The 21,235-nt window shown below is 38.1% G+C and overlaps 1 protein-coding gene across 4 annotated transcripts in view; it reads right to left on the bottom strand.

Moving 5' to 3' along the window:
* ston2 (stonin 2) overlaps nt 1-21,235 on the bottom strand; it is a 92,242-nt gene that overhangs the window by 11,138 nt on the left and 59,869 nt on the right. For 2 of the 4 annotated variants that reach the window (XM_052011017.1, XM_052011023.1), the window contains exon 5: nt 6,238-8,556. In XM_052011017.1, the coding sequence (XP_051866977.1) occupies nt 6,238-8,556 (2,319 nt within the window). Of the gene's footprint in view, nt 1-5,621; nt 5,716-6,237; nt 8,557-19,187; nt 19,294-21,235 lie in introns of those variants that run through there. The other 2 variants (XM_052011040.1, XM_052011032.1) reach the window with 2 other exon arrangements.

The raw sequence follows: 21,235 nt of genomic DNA on the forward strand, positions 1-21,235 counted from the left end.
ATCTGGAAGCATCACGGCTTGGTATGGCAACTGCTCTGCTCAGGACCGCAAGAAACTGCAGAGTTGTGGACATAGCCCAGCGCGTCACGGAAACCAGCCTCCCATCCATGGACTCTGTCTATACCTTTCACTACTTGGTGAAGCAGCCAGCGTAATCAAAGACCCCACCCACCCAGGTCATTCTCTCTTCTCCCCTCTCCCATCAGGCAGAAGATACAGGAGCCTGAGGGCACATACCACTAGGCTCAAGGACAGTTTCTATCCCACTGTGATAAGACTATTCAACGGTTCCCTTATACGATGAGATGGACTCTTGACCTCACAATCTACCTTGTTATGAGATTGCACCTTATTGTCTACCTGCAATGCACTTCCCTGTAGCTGTGACACTTTACTCTGTACTCTATTATTGTTTTACCCTGTACTCCCTCAATGCACTCAATGTATCTGCACTGTAATGAATTGATCTGTATGAATGGTATGCAAGACAAGTTTTTCACTGTACCTCGGTACAAGTGATAATAATAAACCAATACCAATTCACTCAGGCCCCGTTTCCTGCACTCCCTTTAAACTGATCAGTGTCCTGTCTCCCGCATTCCCTCTCAACTTACAGGTTCACTATTTATAATACTGTTAAATCATTAAAAAAAGTGTATTAAAAATGTTTTGTGTGTTAATACATCTGGAAAATCTGCTAGTCTGGCACTACCAAAGCCCTCAATGTGTGGGATTATTGTTTTATTGCTTATAACCTTCAATAAATCCTGCCTTCAACCCTCTTCCAGACCTATCCTTTTGTTTTTTTAACTTCCCCAGCCAGTCTCTCCTTTCTCTGGCTTTGTATCTACTGATAAATTATTACATCAACCTTTGCCAGTTCTGATGAAAGGTCAATTTGAAATATTAACTTTGTTTTTCTCTCTACAGGTACTGCCTGATTTGCTAACTACAGTAAATCTCTGATAATGCAGCACTTTCAGAACTTCGGTGGTGCCACACCAGCAGATTTTCTGAACTATTCGATGTTCTTCCTATTAATACCCTAACACACTTTTAATTCACTTTATTTAGATGGTACAGAGTCATTCAATAAACTTTTCCAGGGAACCCACTAAGTTTAAAAGGAGCACAGGAAATGGGGTCTGGTCAGTTTAAAGAGAGCGTGGGAAGTGGGACCCTAGTGAGTCAAAAGGGAGTGCAGGAACCTGGAACCCAATGTGTGAAAGGGAGTGTGGGAACTGGGACCCCAGGAGTCAAATGGGAGCACAGGAACTGGGACCCCAGTGAGTCAAAAGGGCGTGATGGATGCAGGGCCCGTATGTGAAAGGAAGTGTGGGAACTGTGGCCCCAGTGCATGAAAGGGAGCGCAGGAGATGGGGCCCTGGTGTAGGAAAGGGAGTGCAGGAATCAGGCTCCGATGTGTGAAAGGGAGTGTGGCAAGCTACTACCAATGCTAGAAATTGAAATTAAGCAACAAATTATTTCAGGCAATGGTTTACATATAAATTAATTAAAATTGCACAATATGTGGACAATTAACAACAAAAGAACTTTGTTTGCCACTGTATGCAGAATGGTTTGCTGAACAAAGCATCACTCTCCAGGCCCTTTTATGAGGCAGGAGGTCAATGTTTTTGCAATGGAAATCTGTGACCATTGTACTGCAGGGATCAGTGGTGGGACTCTTACTGTTTGCTAATATACATCTGGATATGACCGTAGAAAATATGATTAGTAAGTTTGTAGATGACACAAAAATTGGTGTTGTTGACAGACAGTGGGTTAGTCTTCAGCTGTAGAAGAATATTTATGAACTCTACAGCTAAAATACACTAGGACAGTGCCTGGGATGGAGCATTTAAGTTTTGAGAAACTGGTTAGGCTGGGTTTAGTTTCCTTGGAGCAGAGAAGGTTGAGGGTGAACTGCCGGAGACGTGCATAATTATGAGGGGCATAGATAGAGTAGATCATGAGAATAATTTTCCCCTTAGCAGTATGGTACCTGGCAGTGCCTGGCAGGCACAGTAGCATAGTGGTTAGCATAATGCTTTACAGCGTCAGCGACCCGAGTTCAAATCTGGCCACTGTCTGTAAGGAGTTTGTATGTTCTCCCCGTGTCTGTGTGGGTTTCCTCCGGGTACTCCAGTTTCCTCCCACATTCCAAAGACGTACAGGTTAGGAAGTTATGGGCATGCTATGTTGGCGCCGGAAGTGTGGCGACACTTGTGGGCTGCCCCCCAAAATCACTACGCAAAAGATGTATTTCACTGTGTGTTTTGATGTACATGTGATAAATAAAGACCTTATCTTATCTTACAAAATAGGGTAAATAGTGGGAGGTTTAGAGGGGATGAGGAAGAACTTTTCCACCTGTAGAATAATTGAAATCTGTCTGAAGGTTGGTGTTGTTAGAAATTCTCAGTGTTTAGGTATTTAGATGAGCACCTGAAATACCATGACAGAGGGCCACAGGTTGAATGGGATTAGTACATATGGGTACTTGGTGTTGGCACAGACACGGCGGGCCGAAGATCCCATTTCCATGCTGTATGACTTTATGACAAATCTGAGAGCAAAAGCATAAACAATATATTATATTGAGAGCAAAAAGCAAAAACATAGCAAAAAGGCAATGCAGAAATCCTGTTCCTATGTTGAATTTTTTTCAGTGTCTCGTTTTTTTAATATTTCTTATTACTAACAGAGGTTGTTATGTTTTTCATAATTGCAGGCAGAATTCAGTTACATTGACGTGCATAATTGCCTTTATCCAGGAACACTGCAGTATGAATAATAGGACAAAGCCTGGACATGTAATTTCAATCATTTGCAGATTTTTGAAATAGTTGTTTTATCAGCTGCTTATAAACAAAATTCAAACTCCCTTGATGATTCCGAGTTATGGTGAGACACTGACCCAGACTAGAAAAGTCCAGGCATGATGTTTTTCATTCATTGATTTGTTCAGTGCAGGAGCACTGATGCCTTCATGACAGGGGAGTAATGGAATTAAATTAGGTTTTGACAGGAATAGTTTGAAAAGAACTAATGCAATGCTTTTAAATCAACCAACCACTTCACGGAACCAAATATGGTTTAAATAAGTACTTAGATCCAAAAACAGTTATACCAAAAACCGAGTAGCTGAAGTTTCTCTCCCATGTACTATATTCGTTATATTTTTACTTTTTAAGAAAAAACTTCCACTCATGTGGTGCCTTCAAGTCTTTTTAAAGTGCTTTTTGAAAAGCAATCATTGTTGTCCTGTAGGTAAAAATAGTGATTAAATTGTGCACAAAAAGTCCTGCAAACTATAATAAGATAAACAGCAATAGTTTTGTGATGCTGGTTGACAAATAATTGTTAGCCAGGACAACAGAAGACCTTCATCTAATGCAGTGGAATCTTTTACCTACATCCATGACTGCAGATAATGCTACAGTGACAAAATATCACCTATGAAGAGTCATTGATCTGAAACATTAACTCTGTTTTCTTTCCACTGATGCTATTGACCTGCTGAGTATTTCCAGCATTTTCAATTTTGTTACAGCACTTTGTTTCAGATTGAAATCTCATCTGAAGGGCAATGCTTTCACAGTACAGCACTATGCTGAAGTGTCAGCCTGTCTGCTCAAATCTCTGTAGTGGAGCTCAAGTCCAGATGAGAACATTGACATCAAGTGTGCTATCACCTTTCAAATGGCTTCCCCCAGTGCATGTGGGAAAATTGATAATGGAATATTTAATTTCTTTTTGAACATGGCAGAAAGAAACAAGTCAAGCAGTTGATCACTTGTTGGTTTCTGCTGGCTTTGCCCACAACCCTACAATAACAAAGACTTGACATGCATTAATGCAGAATAAATAAAGGTCGGAATTTATCTACGACAACTTCCAATTAGATGGCTGTCTAATATCCTCAACTGGTCTCTTAAGTGTAAGGTTAGATCATTATTGCAGGAGTACCTGCCTTACTTTTGCAGAGGGCCTACTCAGTGCAAGGTGAACTCAGTGCTACTCGGTGAACATCAGTGCAAGGAGCAAACATTTTGAGTATTTCTGGCTTCTGGGTTAGTTACAACTGTGGCTACTGTGTAGAAATAGAAATTAAATGAGTTCAAATGCATATATACATCGGCATGTAAGTACACTAGTCAGGAATTAAAATGCTCACTGAACTGTTGATTTTTTTACTGTTGATTTAAAAGTCTGCAAGGAAAAGCCTTTCAAAGAAATGTAAATAACTGATTAACATAAAGTATCCTGGCTAATCCAGTGACAAAATTTGGCACAGTGTTGGCCTCCATATTGTAGAAAGGAGAGGACTCACAGATATAAATTAGATTTCCAAGATTTATAGAAGGAAGGACTGAATAAGCATTTGTCTACGAATACTGAGGTAACCTGATAGAGGTCTTATGAAAGTGTTTGACTGGGTAAAAATGAAAGAAAAACATAAAATATCTTTTGGGAGATTGCAAAACCAAGGGGACATATTTAAAGAAAAATCATTAATAAATCCAATAAGGTATTCACGAAACAATATCCAGACAGTGAAACTTTCTATCACGTGGAGTAGTTGAGGTGAATAGCAAAAAATGCAATTACACATCTGGAAAATAACGAGAGAGAGAGAGAGGGAGGGAGGGAGGGAGGGGGAGAGAGAGAGAGAGAGAATGTTAAATGAATTAATGTGAGAGCATGCGCATCTAATGTATAAACATTAGTACAGTTGGGCTGAATGGTCTGCTTCTGTGTTGAACGTTCTACATTATTCTGTCATGTTCTTGATAAAACTAGAATGTTACTTGAGCTGACTTCAATATCTTACTGCTACTGTAGATGTACATCTGTGAATAAACAAGTAACATAAAACTGTCAGCGTGACCGATACGAATTGCCTTCAAAAGTGACATGGGCATTTAGTGGTAATCTTATCACACATTCAGAGATAATAAATTAGGTTGCTGTTCACCCTGAATACCAAGGGCACATCAGATCTTAGGGAGAAGGACTTGTTTTAATCATTGTAAAAACATCTGGTGAGATCTTCAGATGTAAGCCACATAAGAACAGAAGAAACAGGAGCAGGTGGTGGACAGAAATTAACCCCTCGAGCCTGTTCTGCCATTCAATAAGATCACTCCCTTTCCATACCCCTTGAAGTTCAAATATCTGTCCATCTCTGACATAAATATATCCCCTCCACAGCTCTCCAGAGTAGAGAATTCCCAAGGGTCTCAACACTCAGAGAAAAAACATACTTCCTCATCCCTGTCTTAAATGGGCCACCATTTATTCTGAAACTGTGCCCCCTCCCAGTTCTAGATACCCCCACTGAGGGAAACCCTCTCAGCATCCACCTGGTCAAGCCCCTTTAATTTTTCATTTCAATAAGATCATCTCATTCTTATAAACCCAATGAGTATATAGGCTAAACCTCTCAGAGAACATCATGTGAGTTAGGATTGGGGGGGGTGACACATTTTCAAGGCCAGTGTGATGTTGTGGAAGGTGGGTGAAGTGTGAAGTGCAGGGTGGCAGATCAGAGGCAAAGGGGTAGTAGTGGGGGTGGTAGGGGTCCCAGTTATATGTGAATAAATTTCTTACCCTTCATTATCTCTGTAACCTCCTCCTAAACCCTTGCACGTCCAAATCTGGCTGCTAATTATGGTCGCTTTTTAAATCCCTCTGAAATGGTGTAACAAGCTATTAAAATCAAAGGGAATTGCAGGTAGTCAATAACTCCTCTCCAAACCACAGGCCTAGTAGACAACAAACTGATGAGGACCACCTCGGAAAAGGAGGCCCAAGCTTGCAATTTCAAAAACGTGCCACACCTGGTCTGGTGCTTCAGAGGCATTGGGTGCAACTGAAGTCTTATGCAGTGGGACAATGACCTTATGACATTTCTAAGTATTTTTGCAAGAGCTTACTTCTTTACATTTCCATTATTTTACCAAATTCAGGATGGCTATTAATTGAAAAGCAACTTTTAAATGCAACTTAAAAGCAATTTTTATTTTAATGTTTGTATTTCTGTGTCAAAGACAATGTTGTGAATTTCTTGATACACTGCTTGGCAACTAATTCTATTTCTGAAGACACAATTTAATATTTGTTATTTTTGATAATTTGTTTTACTGTACAATCTTAACCAAGTTTTTATTTTGGTAAGAAATAGTTCAAAGAAACCATCATAGTAAGAGCTCTAAGTCATCTACAACTCACCCGAATTTTTGTCCGGAAGCCTGTTGATTCTCCATACAATAGATTTAAAGGCATGTTCATACTTGGCACTTCCCAGCGTTACTCTCATTACAGGTTCAGAGCCAGACACACTTGCACTACCAAAGCTGGCACTCCTATTTACTCTAGCTTTCAGTGACTTCTCTCGCAAGACACCTTCTCGTCGGAAGTTTTTAACCCAATCCATTGGGACAGGATACCGAATCATCACATTTTCACAAGGCATCGCTGAAAATTGGTCCCGATTGGGCACAAATCCTGATGACATCACCAACCAAGACTGAAGTTCCACTTCAGCCCCTTTAACAGTAGCCAAGGTTTTAAGGGAGAAAGGAAGAGTCTTCTCACTAAATGTAGTCCTGAAACGCATCAACTCAAATTTATGACCATCCAATGGTAAAAATTTAATTAATCTAGAATTATTGAATTCATCAATATCAACACATTTGTGGAACTGACAGTCATTTATTTTAATCCATTTGGTTGTTGTTGTGGGAATAATGTCATGCCTTGACACAACTTCATTTCCCTTCATTTGAACATCATTGAGGCCTATTCTGCTTTCTGGCATCCCAGAAACAAAAGCCAGAATACTGATATGAGTGACAACACAGTGTTGGATAAGCTTGTTGTCTCCTTTGGCCACAATACCTCGAAATTCATCTTGTACTTCCACAGTTATTTCTTCTTCAAAGTAATTGGCACAAATCTCTCTGGCACTTGGCAGTTTCATTAGTGTATCTTGAACTGTGGTCACGAAGCTTACATAATCTTCATAACAGGTAGTGCCTAGTTTGATTACCTGCACCCTAACAGGTGTTTGAACTACTGTTGGCAAGGGATGGTACTTACGTTTTTCCCTATATAATACTTGATCTATTCTTATAGTATGTATTTTCCCATTTTCATCAAAGTTCTGAAGTTTGAGCTCAGACAGCTCATGGAAGGGCAGAAGCTGGATCTCCCTAAACGGCTTTTCAAGACCCTTTTCATAGAAGAGTTGTAAACGTGCATTATCTAGCATTTTAACATATATAGGCCCCCAGTGTCTTGATGACATTATGTTCTTTTTCTCAGGTATTCTCAGCATCATTGTCCACCCATCTTTAGGTGGAAGATGAAAAAGGTTAAATGCATAGCTTTCTGCCTCTGGAGAATTCAGGGGGTCATCAGGTAAGGTAGGGCTGTTAACTTGATCTGGATCCATAATTTTGATTTGTTTGAGATGAGAAATCACTTCAGTTTGAAGGCTGCAATTCATTGAGTCATCTGTAAATGTAGGATTTAGAGAATTATTGAGAATAATAGAATCTCTTTGGCCATTAATGTGAGAACTAGGAAATGGGGAGTCTGGAGATAGACCAAATGTCATGATAGAATCTGTTTGACTACTGATTTTCACATCAGGAGGTAGGGAAACAGGATCTGATGAACTTATGAAAACAGAGTCCTTTCGATTGTCCACATCTGCAGCTGGAAATGGAAAGACTAGATCCGGAGAATTCCCAAAAACAGCAGAATTCTTTTGAATATTGGTTTTTACATCAGATAATGAAGGAATCAGATCCTTGGCATTGGTGAATATAATAGAATCCCTTTGATTACTGATTTTTATATCAGCAACTGAGACAGGATTTGGAGAATTTATGAAAACAGAATCATCTTGATTATTTATATTTATAGCAGAAAACAGAGGCACCAAATCTGATGTATTCCTGAAACCAGCTGAATTCCATTGATCATTTTGATTTCTGCTGGATGAGATAGAAGAATCCCTTTGCTGAATGATGTGTGCATCATTAAATGGAGAGTCAGGTTCACTTAGCTGTTGACAGATCTGAGAATTGTTGTGTAATGAATTCATTATGACAGAACTTTCACTCTTTTCAAAGAATGCTTGAAATGGGTTGATTGGCGATGGTTGGACATCACGCAGAGCTTCATCCAAAAAAGGGTTAGTAGTACGTGTAGGTGAATAGGGATTTATAGCGGGTCTAGTTAGTGAAAACACATCATTCTTCCCTCTGGCTGAAAAATCTAACAGATTATTTGTTGGTGCTGCCTTTTCTACATCACTTTTAGGCCCAAGGGATGGCTCGACTTTTTCTTGATTTGGATAACTATGAAAATTTCCCAGTTTTGAAAGAGATGTTTGGGTTGGTTCAGGGTCATCATCAAATGTGACCCAGGTTGAAAAGCGTGCCATTGACATTCTGCATTCATTCAATTGCATATTATCTGGGTGTCTATTCATTGATTCCATGTTTGTTTCATTATGATCATGATAAAACGAGCCAGTATCTAAAGAGAAAGAAAGTTGAAAATAAATGTTAAAAACAAAACTGAATACTAAGGTATACAAACAAAAAACGTAAAGACTAGAAATGGACCATGTTTACAGGCTGAGCATGTTTGAAAATAAAAGTTAAGCTGATTGTAGTAATTGTTAATTAGCTGGTAAACAAGATGTTCAAGCCTCTATGATACATGTAGCTGGAATTTCCATGCAAGGTTCTTCTCATTGTAACTTCCTTGGAAGACTGGCAGAAACCTTTATCTTTCATCAACAGCAGCAAATGGGGAGAACGCTCATCCTATTCCAAGAAAATTCATGGCAATGATTTATTGAATAAAAAAAATGCAATGTAATCCATGTGCAGGGAAGGTTACCAGCATTAAGGCAAATCAAAAATTATGCTAGCCATAACTAGGACAGCTTTTACATATCTTTCCACACAAGCTGTGAAGTAGAACAGTATCCATGATGCTCCAAAAGAAATGTTTTATAATAGCATTAGGACAATTCTTGGAAATCCCAATTAATTCAAAGTAACTCCAACAAGAAAATGTATAAGCAATAGGGACTGTGCAAGTGAAAATGCCAAAATAAAAGCTTGTGTAATACAAATAATTATGAGAATCTACAGCAGAAAGCAACAGAAATATAGTAGAGAAATGCAGACAGACAAATAAAGGCACATGAGCCAACCTCCAGTCTTCCGTTACCTCACCCATGGCTAATGATGACACAAATATCTCTACAAGGGATGGTGCCATTTCCTTCCCTGTTTCCCACAATGTCCTAGGATACACTTGGTCAGGCTCCAGGGATTTATACACCTTTGTGCACATTAAGACTGCCAGCATCTCTTTTGTAATGTGGATATGTTTCAGGGCATTATTACTCTCTTCACTGAATTTCCTAGCTTTCGTGACCTTCTCCACAGTAAATACAGACAAGAAATATTCCTTTAACATCCTGTCCATCTCCTATAGCTCCACAAATCGATGATCAGATTGTTTCTTAAGGGGACCTATTCTCTCCCTAGTTACCTTTTGCTCTTAATATACTTATAGAATCTCTTACGTCCTCGATATGTTTAAACAGCAAAATCTCACCAGCATGCTGAGAGCCTCTTGATAGGTGGCAAACATTTGCATTTTGCCAGAACAGACTGTGCAACCAAGTTGACCAATTATCCATATTTTATCAGTCATCAATCCCTCACATTCTTTGTCTCTGAATCCTCCTAGAATACTGCCATAAACACAGCAGGATGTCTTGTCTGACAGAATGATCAGGTTCCAATTTCATAAATGTATCTTTTTCTCTGAGAACAAAGTCTGTATTTTGAGGGTACTTGACATTTTTGACCCGGGTACTTTGGTGTTTCAGAGAATGAAGCGAATGGTGACGATTGAAATAAAAGTATAAAAAATGCATTTACATTCATCTACTTTTTTTCCCCTCATTTAAAAAGGTCATGTACTTAAAGCATTTACATCATCTCTCCCCATATTTATGCTCCCAGCTAATATCTCCAGCATTTTTTGTTTTTTATCAGGTAAGACTGTTGCTGAATTCAGAGAATACACTAGTGGCTAAGATATGAATCATGTGTAATACAAGGTCTGCTGATTTTTTTAAAGTAGCATGGCTTTCTTTGAGGAGCAGGCAAAAAATCTTAAAGTTTTTGTGGGCGTGCTAGGTTGGCGCTGCAAGTGACACTTGCGGGCTGCCCTCAGAACACTCTACGTAAAAGGTGTATGTTTCAATGTCTAATAAAGATATTTTATATTATCTTACTTTACATATTTTATTTGATATTGATGCTATTTCATGAACCAAACTTAATTATAGAAAAAAAACAAATAAACAAAAAGCAAAATAAACGGTAAATGCTGGAAATCTGAAATAAAAACAGAAAATGCTGGAAAGGCAGCGCTCTATGGAGGGAAAGTAAGTTAACTTTTCAGGTTGATGGCCTTTCATCACATCTATGCAAAGAAAGGTAATTAGAGTGCCAAGTTAAAGATAGAACATTGAAGCTAAACCATTACAAGTCTTACAATTTCATACAATGGACCTCTTAAATAAGCTTGTCTTCTTCCCTAGTGTACTTCCATATAAATGGAGAAAAAACAAAAAGATGTAAATTAATTGAATATCACCTGGATACAGTTGACATTAATTGAGAAAAACAATTGCCATCAGGATAAATTAACATGCTGGTACTATTATACTGAAAGAAAAATAGCACTGAAACCAAATCCATTAACATTCAAATGTACTGCAATCCATGGTACAAAAAACTACTGTTATAATGCAGCAAATGGGATAACCAATTTGTACACAGCGAGCTGTAACATCATGATAATCTGATGTTGATTGAAAATGAAATATCACTTACCAGCTTTTGTCTTTGTTTCTATTATTTATTTGCATCTTTAGCCTCCTATGACAAAGGTAGCTATTGATAAGTTATTTCATGCAAAATGTTACTACAATTCTGAAAGGTTTATAAAGTATGGCAGATTTAAGCAAAAGAAAAAAATCAGAACCGATTCAAGAATCATAAACAAAATAAAAAAAAAGCATACTCCTCCAGGATTCTTTTAACTTCTGAAACTAGACTGTTCAAAACCTAGTTTCATTGTTTTACAGCAACTGAATACACACAACCAAGTTGCAATTATTACAATTCCTTCCTGATTCTATGCTCTTAAACCTAAATTTGAGTCCAGAGATTTGAAAATGATTGCTACTGTTTAAAAATTATTTTTTTTTAAATTTCATATTTACAAACTGTGCATAAATTGAACTGGATTCTCATTGAAAAGAGGAAAATAATTGCCATCAGGCCAAATTAGTATACGAGTACTATTGTACTGAAAGAAAAATAGCACTGAAACTAAACCTATTAACATTGCATATAGAGGTATTTTAGGCCACCTCAAACATTCCTGTATATTACCAACAGTCCTTAATTCCAGTGTGGCATAAATCAAAATGTTCTAGTCAGGCAATTCAAATATTAATTGGCAAAATCTAGATTTAAGGATTATTGGCCATTAGACTTTTGCATGGATGAGTGCATGGCTCTTTCATCTGACTCAGTGTTCAGGTGCAATATTCTGCAAGTGCCTTCTTACCAGGTAGGGAAAGAAAATAAAGAGTGTACTCACATTGGCTATGGTCATGTGATAGATAGAGTCATACAGTCATACAACATGCTGCACAGACCTCTGTTTGCTATTACTCTCAATTTCAACAGGCATAAATAAAACTATCACATCATAATTTCATTTTATTAAAACCCTGGTAACAACTGCAGCAAGAACAAATAATGTTTGTTCTCTTTGAAAAAAAATACACTATTTGATTACTTACCTTTTATTAAGTCACTCAGTTATTGCCTTACACTGAAAGTAATGTTGCAAATGAATAAAGCTTTTTTCCACAATTCAGTTATTACACTAATCATATTTGTACTGCTGTAGTGTTCTCCCCTTCACAAATTAAAAGTTCACATCTATTTTTAAGGGTTTGACAGATAAGCTGAATTTTGTTCATATTGCCAAATTATTGAAGTAGACTGCTGCATCCATAAACAAATATGAAAATTCTTTATGTTCTAATACCAAAAAAATTATTGTTAATTGTTGGAAAGGATTTTTTTGGAAAGATATCGATCATATACATTCTCCCCATGTCTGCGTGGGTTTCCTCCGGGTGCTCTGGTTTCCTCCCACATTCCAAAGGCATATAGGTTAGGAAGTTGTGGGCATGCTATGTTGGCACCGGAAGCATGGCGATTCTTGTGGGCTGCCTCCACAACACTACGTAAAAGATGCATTTCACTGTGTGTTTCGATGTACATGTGACTAATAGAGGTAACTTATCTTATGTACCAAAACTAGAGCCCTTCTTGTATACTGCATTTATCTGTGGGAAATAATAACTGGCACCACAGACCCGGAATGTAAACTAGAGCCCTTTCCTGTTCCACATGGGTCAGTATCTTTCCAATTATTGTACTTGTCTTCTAGGTCATCAAGGAAGTGCCTTGTATCAATTGTTAAATACAGTAGATAATACATAAAGATTTAGTTTCAACAGAGCTTGCCTTGTATTTTCATCTTTGGCCTTTGGCCAGATATTATTTTTGTTGAACAGTTTCCTCCAAAGAATTGTTACGACCTTCCTCTCTTATTAGATCCTTCTTCAATGCCACATTCAAGGCCACAAAAGTTGCCACTCCCACAAAAATACAAAATTTACATTAGCAAAATTTCAAAAGCAAGTGCTACATTTCTTACAAGGATAGTTTACCTCCTTAAAAATTAAACATGGAGTTGTGAACTATTTTAAACCTAAAATAAACGTATTTTATGCTTTAACTTTCACCTGTGGTGGATGGCATTGTGCTTTGCATGGGAATGAAACAACTCCAAGATTATATAGAGCATATTAGAAGATTTTATATCTTTTCACCAACCAAACTTATTTTTTAAACAGAAAAGGCTCTTTTCACTGTTTTGAGATAATTTGACACTACACATTAATTACTTTAAGTTAACATGCTGATCTAGGTAAACATGTTGGGAATGAAACTTTTTTTTTCACTTTTGAATTTTGATTCTATATGTCAGTATAGCTCATACGTTGGTCACATTTGCAGGTAGAACATAAATCTTACTTCTCTGCTGCAACAATGTACCTTGGCACCTTTGAAAGTGGAATATTTACTGTTTCATCAGTGTTGTTTGTTCTCGTAATTAATTTAGTGCTAATGAGTGGGCAGTTTTACACCCACTAATATCATAGTTCTATTTTCTAATGATTGCACAGCTAATTATTTTGTTGCTTGGAAATACTCTTCCCAGACTAAGGCCAGTTAAAATATTTCTACATAATCTTAAACAATGCACCGAAGTTATCATGTAACACCCACAAAATGCTGGAGGAACTCAGCATCAGGACTGATGAAGGGTCTTGACCCAAAATATCGACTGTTTATTTAGCTCCATAGATGCTTCCTGACCTGCCAAGTTCCTCCAGCATTTTGTGTGTGTTGCTCCAGATTCCAGCAGCTGCAGAATCTCTGTGTCACCAAAGTTATAGACCCAATTTCACACATCGACTAATCCACTATTTTATATAAAATAAGTGACAAGCTCAAGGCTCCCATGCACTAGCATAGATTTTGAACATCTACAGGAAGACACCAGATGTATTGTATCACACAAATTGTTTCAGTAGCGAATATGTTTGTTTTTCATTACTATATTCCTTTACTCATCTACATCCGAGCCATACATAGCTATGGTACATTTAAGAAAAGATAAGACATCTTTATTAGTCACATGTACATCAAAACACACAGTGAAATGCATCTTTTGCGTAGAGTGTTCTGGGGGAAGCCCACAAGTGTCGCCATGCCTCTGGCGCCAACATAGCATGCCCACAACTTCCTAACCCGTACATCTTTGGAATGTGTGAGGAAACCAGGGCACCCGGAGGAAACCCATGCAGACACACGGGGAGGACGTACAAACTCCTTACAGATGGTGGCCAGATTTGAACCCGGGCTGCTGGCGCTGTAATAGCGTTATATTTGTTTCCTATTCTAAACATTCTAAGTTCTCCTTCTATTTGAGTTTCTATCTATGACTTGAAACATTAACTCTATTTCCATTCCATAGATACTGCCTGAGCTACAGAATGTTTCCAGCATTTTCTGCTTTTTATATCAGATTTCCAGCATCTGTAGTTTTTTGATTTCTGTTTCTATCATGATTTTTTCCCCTTTTATTGGCAGATGTACCCAAAGAGATTATTGTAGCAGGTCTTTTCCTTACGTTTATTTTGGAAGGAAAGCAAACACGTTTGGCTTCTTGACATAATATTAAAGCCAACAGCGTGAGCTCACTACGTGAGGATACTGCAGGGGTCAGTCTTCAACAGAGCAACAGCAGGCTGTATTTAGTGCCGCTCAAAAATACAAGACATCCACATTTAACCTAACAAAACAGAGAGCAGGGTTTTAGTGTATTTTAATCACACATATTTTCCTTTAAGTATAAAAGCAGTTTAATCTAAAATGAATTGAGGTGTGTGGGCCTTAAGAATGATAGTTATTGAAAGGGGATCTATATCATGTGAAAATATTTAATAAATGGACTCCAAATATCTTCAAATTAAAGCGAAGGATCAACAGTACCACTCCTAATTTTTTCCAAGTTTAAACATGATATAGTTTGAGAGAACCATTGAAAAGTAGTAGGGGGTATTGGATCCTTCCATTTAAGCAAAATGGATCGTTTGGCCATTAATGTAACAAAGGCAATCATATGGTTAGCGGAAGCAGATAAATGGCCAGACTCTATCCTTGGTAATCCAAAAATTGCAGTGATAGGGTGAGGTTGTAAATCAATCTTCAATACTTTTGAAACAATGTTAAAAATGTCTTTCCAATATTTTTGCCAAAAGAGGACAGGACCAAAACATATGTGTCAAAGAAGCCACATTCGATTTACATCTGTCACATATAGGATTTATATGGTGATAAGAGATCGTTGGATCTACAGATTTTTTTATATTTTATTGTTCTTTATGATTATCTAGGCCATGATTGTTCTCCTGATCTCTTTGTATTACATGTACAAACATTGACGTTATATATTAATCTGTATTAATTTGAAAACTAATAAAAAGATTGAAAAAGAAAAGAATGATAAAGATGTGCAATGAATTTAACATGTACTTTCTTCATTGTCTTTTACATATTTATATCATTGTTTTACTATTATTATATCATTTTTTCAACAATGCATTTGATCTGAGTACATTTCTTTTAATCTTTGCTATTCCCACTTAATTTAATTGGGCTCATCGCATCGAAAAAGCTAAAGTCAGTGAAACATACTTATGGGAGTCTTATTTCATCTACTTTCCAGAACCAGTAGAATCAAAAGAAAAACAGTTTGTAGGATAATTAATAAAAGTAAAAACAGATATCTAATTTCAAAAGGAAGCCTGTGGTAGGATGAAGCCAAATTATATTTCCACCACCTGTACATCTGACTTGTATAAGCATGTCATGCTGTGAGCTCAGATTTTTGTTAGCAGTATTTTACACTGCATATTTTTTTGGGAAAAACTACAGATTAAAGTTAAGGGATGAAAGTCAGAAGCCAGGGCCTAGACTATTCAGAGCAACTAATGATTTCAATCATAAAGTGAAGGTGGAGTGAAGAGAGCACAGCAAGTATTAATTATGGTTTCAAGGTCATAAATTTACACAGGATATCAACTGAGAAACCACTTGTCTTTTTGCAAGATCTCCTTCCATTCAGTGGCAGCAATTTGCTGGGAATTTAAAGAAAAGTTAATGACCACCTGCTGAACTAGCGTCACTGGAACATGGGATAGTTCTCAGCTTGACTTTGGCTTCCTTGTATAAAGGTATTTCTACGCTTTTAGCTTTTACTTTATGGAAAAAATCTTCCTTAAAGTAGACCCTATAGCAATGCAGACTAATAGACAAATGAAAATAAGACTAACCATTACATTCCATTTCTGCCTTGAAGCCCAAAATTCAACCTTTCAAACTGCAAGCTCCAAATCTCCATGATACAAGGCAAGCCTTAATGTCTTATCTGTCAAATTTGCTGAGAACAGAAAATTTGAGAAACAATCTCAGTTCTCATTTTAAAAACTGAAAACCTAAACTAAAATGAACCTCAAATTTAATTATAGGATGATATAGTTCAAAAGGAAGCCATTGGGACTACTTAGAGTCATGGAGTTGTACAGCATAAAAGCAGGCCCTTCAGCCCACCGCATCTATGCTAATCATCATGCATTAATTCCATATCCCTCTAAGCCCTGCTCATTCGAGTACCTGTCCAGATGCCTCTTAAACGTTGTTACTGTTCCTGCCTCCACCACCTCCTGTGGCACCTCATTCCAGATACCAACTACACTTTGTGAGAAAAATTTACCCCTCAGATCCACTATAAACCTTAAACCTCTGGTTTTAGACACCCTTACCATGGAATATAAGCACTGGCTATCTGCTGTATCTATGGCTCTCTTAATGTTAAATGTCTCAATCACATCATCTCTCAGTCTCCTTCACTCCAAAGAAAACAGTCCCAGTCTATCCAATCTCTCCTGATAACACAAGTCCTCCAATCCAGCAACATCCTTGTGAATCATTTCTGCACCCTCTCTAGCTTAATCATATCCTTGCTACAGTGGGGTGACCAGAACTTCCCACAGCACTTCAAGTGCAGCCTCACCAACGTTCTGGACAACTGTAACATGATAACCCAATTTTTATATTCAATGGCTTGGCTGATGAAGGAAAGCAAGCCATAAGCCTTTCATCACCACCCTGTTTACCCATATTCCCATTTTCAGGGAACTATGTAGGTGTACTCCAAGATCTCAAAGGATATAGCATGATATAGATCAGCTGTCATAGGATATAGCAGTATGTATATATGAATGGAAAAATGGCAGATGGAGTTTAATCTGGACAGGCATGAGGTGTTGCACCTTGGGAGGACAGATGTAAAGGGAGTGTATACAGTAAATGGCAGGGCCCTTAGGAGTATTGATGTACAGAGGGATCTTGGGGTGCAAGTCCATAGCTCCCTGAAAGTGGCAATACAAGTGAACAGGGTAGTATAGGCAGCACGTGGCATGCTTGCCTTCATTGGTCAGGGCACTGAGTATAGCAGTTAGGAAGTCATGTTGCAGCTATATGAAACTTTGTTCGGGTCACATTTGGAGTATTGTGTGCAGTTCTGGTTGCCACATTACAGGAAGGATGTGGAGGGTATGGAAAGGGTGCAGAGCATGTTCACTAGGATGTCGCCTGGATTAGGGAGTATTAGGTATAAGGAAAGTTTGGACAGACCAGGATTGTTTTCTCTGGAGCATCAGAGCCCGTCGGACAACCTAACAGAAGTTTATGAAATTATGAGAGGAATAGACAGGGGAGATAATCAGAGTCCTTTTCCAAGGGTGGATATGTCAAATACTAGAGGGCATAGCTTTGAGTTTTACACAGAGTGGTCGATGCCTGGAATGTGCTGCCAGTGGTGGAAGCAGATACAATAGTAATGTTTAAGATGTATTTAGACAGGCACTGGCAGGGAACGGAAGGATATGGATCACGTGCAGACAGATGGGATTAGTTTAATTTGGCCAGCAAAGATATTGTGGACTGAAGGGCCTGTTCCTGTGCTGTACTGTCATTTGTTCTATGTCTCTTTGGTCAACAACCTTCTGTATCATGTACCAAATTTCAGGGATCCATTCAAACTGCCTCCAAAGCATCACTATTCAAAATGCAAATAGTTAATCAAATATCCTACTCATTTAGCCTTGAAACCACATTGTGAGAACATTTTCATCGAAGAATCAATTTTTTTTCTTTTATCGTGCCTTTATATTATTGACCTTAAACTTCTTGTAATAATATTCCTTACTTTGTCAAAATTTGTTTGAATGTGGTTCCCTCTAAAAATAGTTACTGGGGCAAATAACTCGGTATACTAAAATTATTCTCCTCTTCATTTGGGAGTGTAAACAGCAGCATTCTGGTGCTCCTGGCAGTAAAATTAAGTTCAGGAAATATCCTTTCCTACACAGCTGAAACACACCGACATGGAGCAGTATTGAAAACAGTTGCTGAAATGCTGCGCTCTCTGAAAAAAAAGTTCTGTATAAAATCAGTGGGATGGGGTAACGATTGAGGAATAATCGCAACAGTATCAAAAAGTGATAACTGCACAATTGTCAATGTTCCTTACCAAACATTTTCAAATCAGAGAATCATAAAATACAGCTGATGTGATGATCAAAAGAAATGGGCAATAAGATCATAAAACATTTAATTTAGACTGACATGTCTGCATTGCAAAACATAAATGAGTATGAAGTCTTCAGCTGTTTCAAACAAGCTAGGAAAGAAAAATGAAGCTGAATCTGTTGCTAAGCATCGATGGCGATGCAGGCCAGCAACTCAATTCTTTCAGATTGGGCTGCAGTCTCTCTAGTCTTTTAAAATTTCCAGCTGGCTAATACATCAACCCCATGAATACACAAGTCTCTGATTCATAAAAGTACTGAAATCATTAAAATTCCTGCGATGCCCACAAACAATTATTTGTCTATTCCTCAAAACACAAAACAATTTGTATCCAAACCAAAGCAATCTGTAAGGAGGTGGAAATTTAATCTTTTAGAATGCACAAACCCCATAAAACAATTGAAACATTTGCTCCTGTGCTATGCTACTCTCACACCAAGTACAAACTGTTTATTTCCACCTCAATTCACTGAAAACTTAAAACAGGCAAGAAACAGCTTTAAAAATTAATAAACTCAAGACACAGCACATTTTGTAGGACAATGCATGAAGAAATAAGCTTCTAAACTTAACTCTATCAAAGTAATTACAAAATAACACCCATTTTACTTGTGCTAACATAAGCTCTAAAATTAATTGCCTATAGAGTTACAACTTCACACAAACCTAAAGATCTAATATTCTCTGGATTATTAACCAATGTGTTTACTGAGAACAAACTTTTGGGTTAGAAGGTTACGTGAGCAAAGGTGATAAAGTACTTACTCGGGATTTACAATGTTCAGGTCTGTTTTTACCAGTTTGTAGTTTGGTTCCCAGCCGATTCTTCTCCGACACTATCACTTCTCTTGTCATGTGATGAATTATGCACACTGCATGCATGAGAAGGACTTGCGGCTGCCTGTCTGCCTGGGACAGGCTGGCATTTAGCTGCTAAGGTCATAGATTTGAAGACAACACAAGTCACACCCACACAGGAGATAGATAAGATTTTCAAGGTAAGAGTGAGTTTTAATTTTCACAGGATTTCAGCCTCTCCAAACACTGGTCAGACTAGTTTAGAAATGCTTCTTTATTCCTGCATTAAGTTTACAGAACCATTTAGACTTTAAATAAGAAACTGTCGATGTAGTTGCTGCATGCTAGCGGTAGTGCACTACCAAATATATTTTTTTCAATTTGGATTTATAAATTCGACAGTCATGTAGCAATAATTATTTAATCAACCGTTCCCTCTACTTAAATCACATTGTGCAAAGCTAACACAGTAACAGGGAAAACAGATTCTGACAATATTTTTATTAATTACTTTCTACACTAAGATGTGGGAGCAAAGAATCTTTGTAGGAGGCAGAGCTAGCAGCCTGACAAAGGAAAGAAGCACAATGCAATCTGTCCATGCCTATCCACAGCAGTAGACTGGAATGACTGCAAACACAGAGAAGTGACAATGCGTTGCAGCGGATCTGTGAACTGAGAGCTGTGGAAGACAGGGCCCCGAGAGTTTTAGCCCATTCATGGTGTCACAGAAGTTCAGTGGGATAACTAACAAAGAAAAGACATAATTTTTGAGAAGTTCTCAGTGAAGGCATGTGGCATTAAAAAATAAGCTGAAAAATATTTTTTCCTGTATTTATGATTTTAGTAAAATTCCAACAATCCATCACACTCAGGAATGTGGTGGTACTGGATTAGCAAATTTTCTGTACTACTGGATGTTATTCAGACCCCAACATATTTTCATTCACTTGGAGGTTACACAACATTACTATAGATTTGCCCAGTGAAACCAGGTAAGTTTAAAGGCAGTGTGGAAAACAAGATCCTAGTCAGCTGAAAAAGAGCCCAGGACCTCAGTGAATGGAAGGGACCATGGGATCCAGGACCTTGATGAGGAAGGGACTGTGGGAAGTCAGAGGAAGTGTGTGAACTGGGGGCCCAGTGAGTGGAAGGGAGTGAGGAACTGAAGCCTTGGTGAGGTGAAGCAACTGTGGGAACCACGGCCCGGAAAGTGGGAGTGAGTACAGGAACCGGGGCCCCGGTGAGTCAGAAGGGAGTATGGCAAAAGTTACCTAGTGAGCCAAATGCCGAGCTATCGGGACCCAAATGGTCAGACAGAGGATTATTAGAGTTTTATACATGCAGAAAATTCCAACTTTTCACAAAAAGAATGGGCTTCTAGAAAAACACAGGTGTATAAAACCCATCTGAACAGCCTGTGATTGAACTGTCTTTAATTGCCACATGGATGTCAAACAAGGATCACTATTCCAACAAAACACAGATTTTCAGCACTGCCATATCTTGAACCAGTTATTCCTGAAATATAGAATCAATTTAAGAGAAGTCCCCTCTTGAGAATCTGAGCACAGTAAAACTTCAGTGATGCATCATTCTCGGGACTTTGGTGGCAGACTGGTAGATTTTCTGAACTATTGGATGTTATTTCTATTGATAGTTCCACAATCTTTTCATTTTTTAAAAATATATTTGTTACACAATATGATAAATTTTCCAGTGAACCAGATAAAATGAAAGTGAGTGTAGGAACTGGGGCCCCAGTGTGCAGTAAGTGGAAAGGGAGCATGGCAAACATTATCTGGTTAGCCAGATGCTGAACCAATAGGATTTACAAGTAGTCAGATAGTGGACTGTTGGAAGTGGGCCAGGGAATGGCAGATGGAATTTAACATGGACAAGTGCAAAATGATGCATTTTGGTAAGTTAAACCAGGGCAGGACATACAAAGTGAACAACAGGCCCCTGGGGAGAACAGAGAGACTTAGGGGTACGTACCTAGTTCCCTGAAAGGG

The sequence above is a fragment of the Pristis pectinata genome, chromosome 1, assembly GCF_009764475.1.
Source record: "Pristis pectinata isolate sPriPec2 chromosome 1, sPriPec2.1.pri, whole genome shotgun sequence".
Classification (NCBI taxonomy): Eukaryota; Metazoa; Chordata; class Chondrichthyes; order Rhinopristiformes; family Pristidae; genus Pristis; species Pristis pectinata.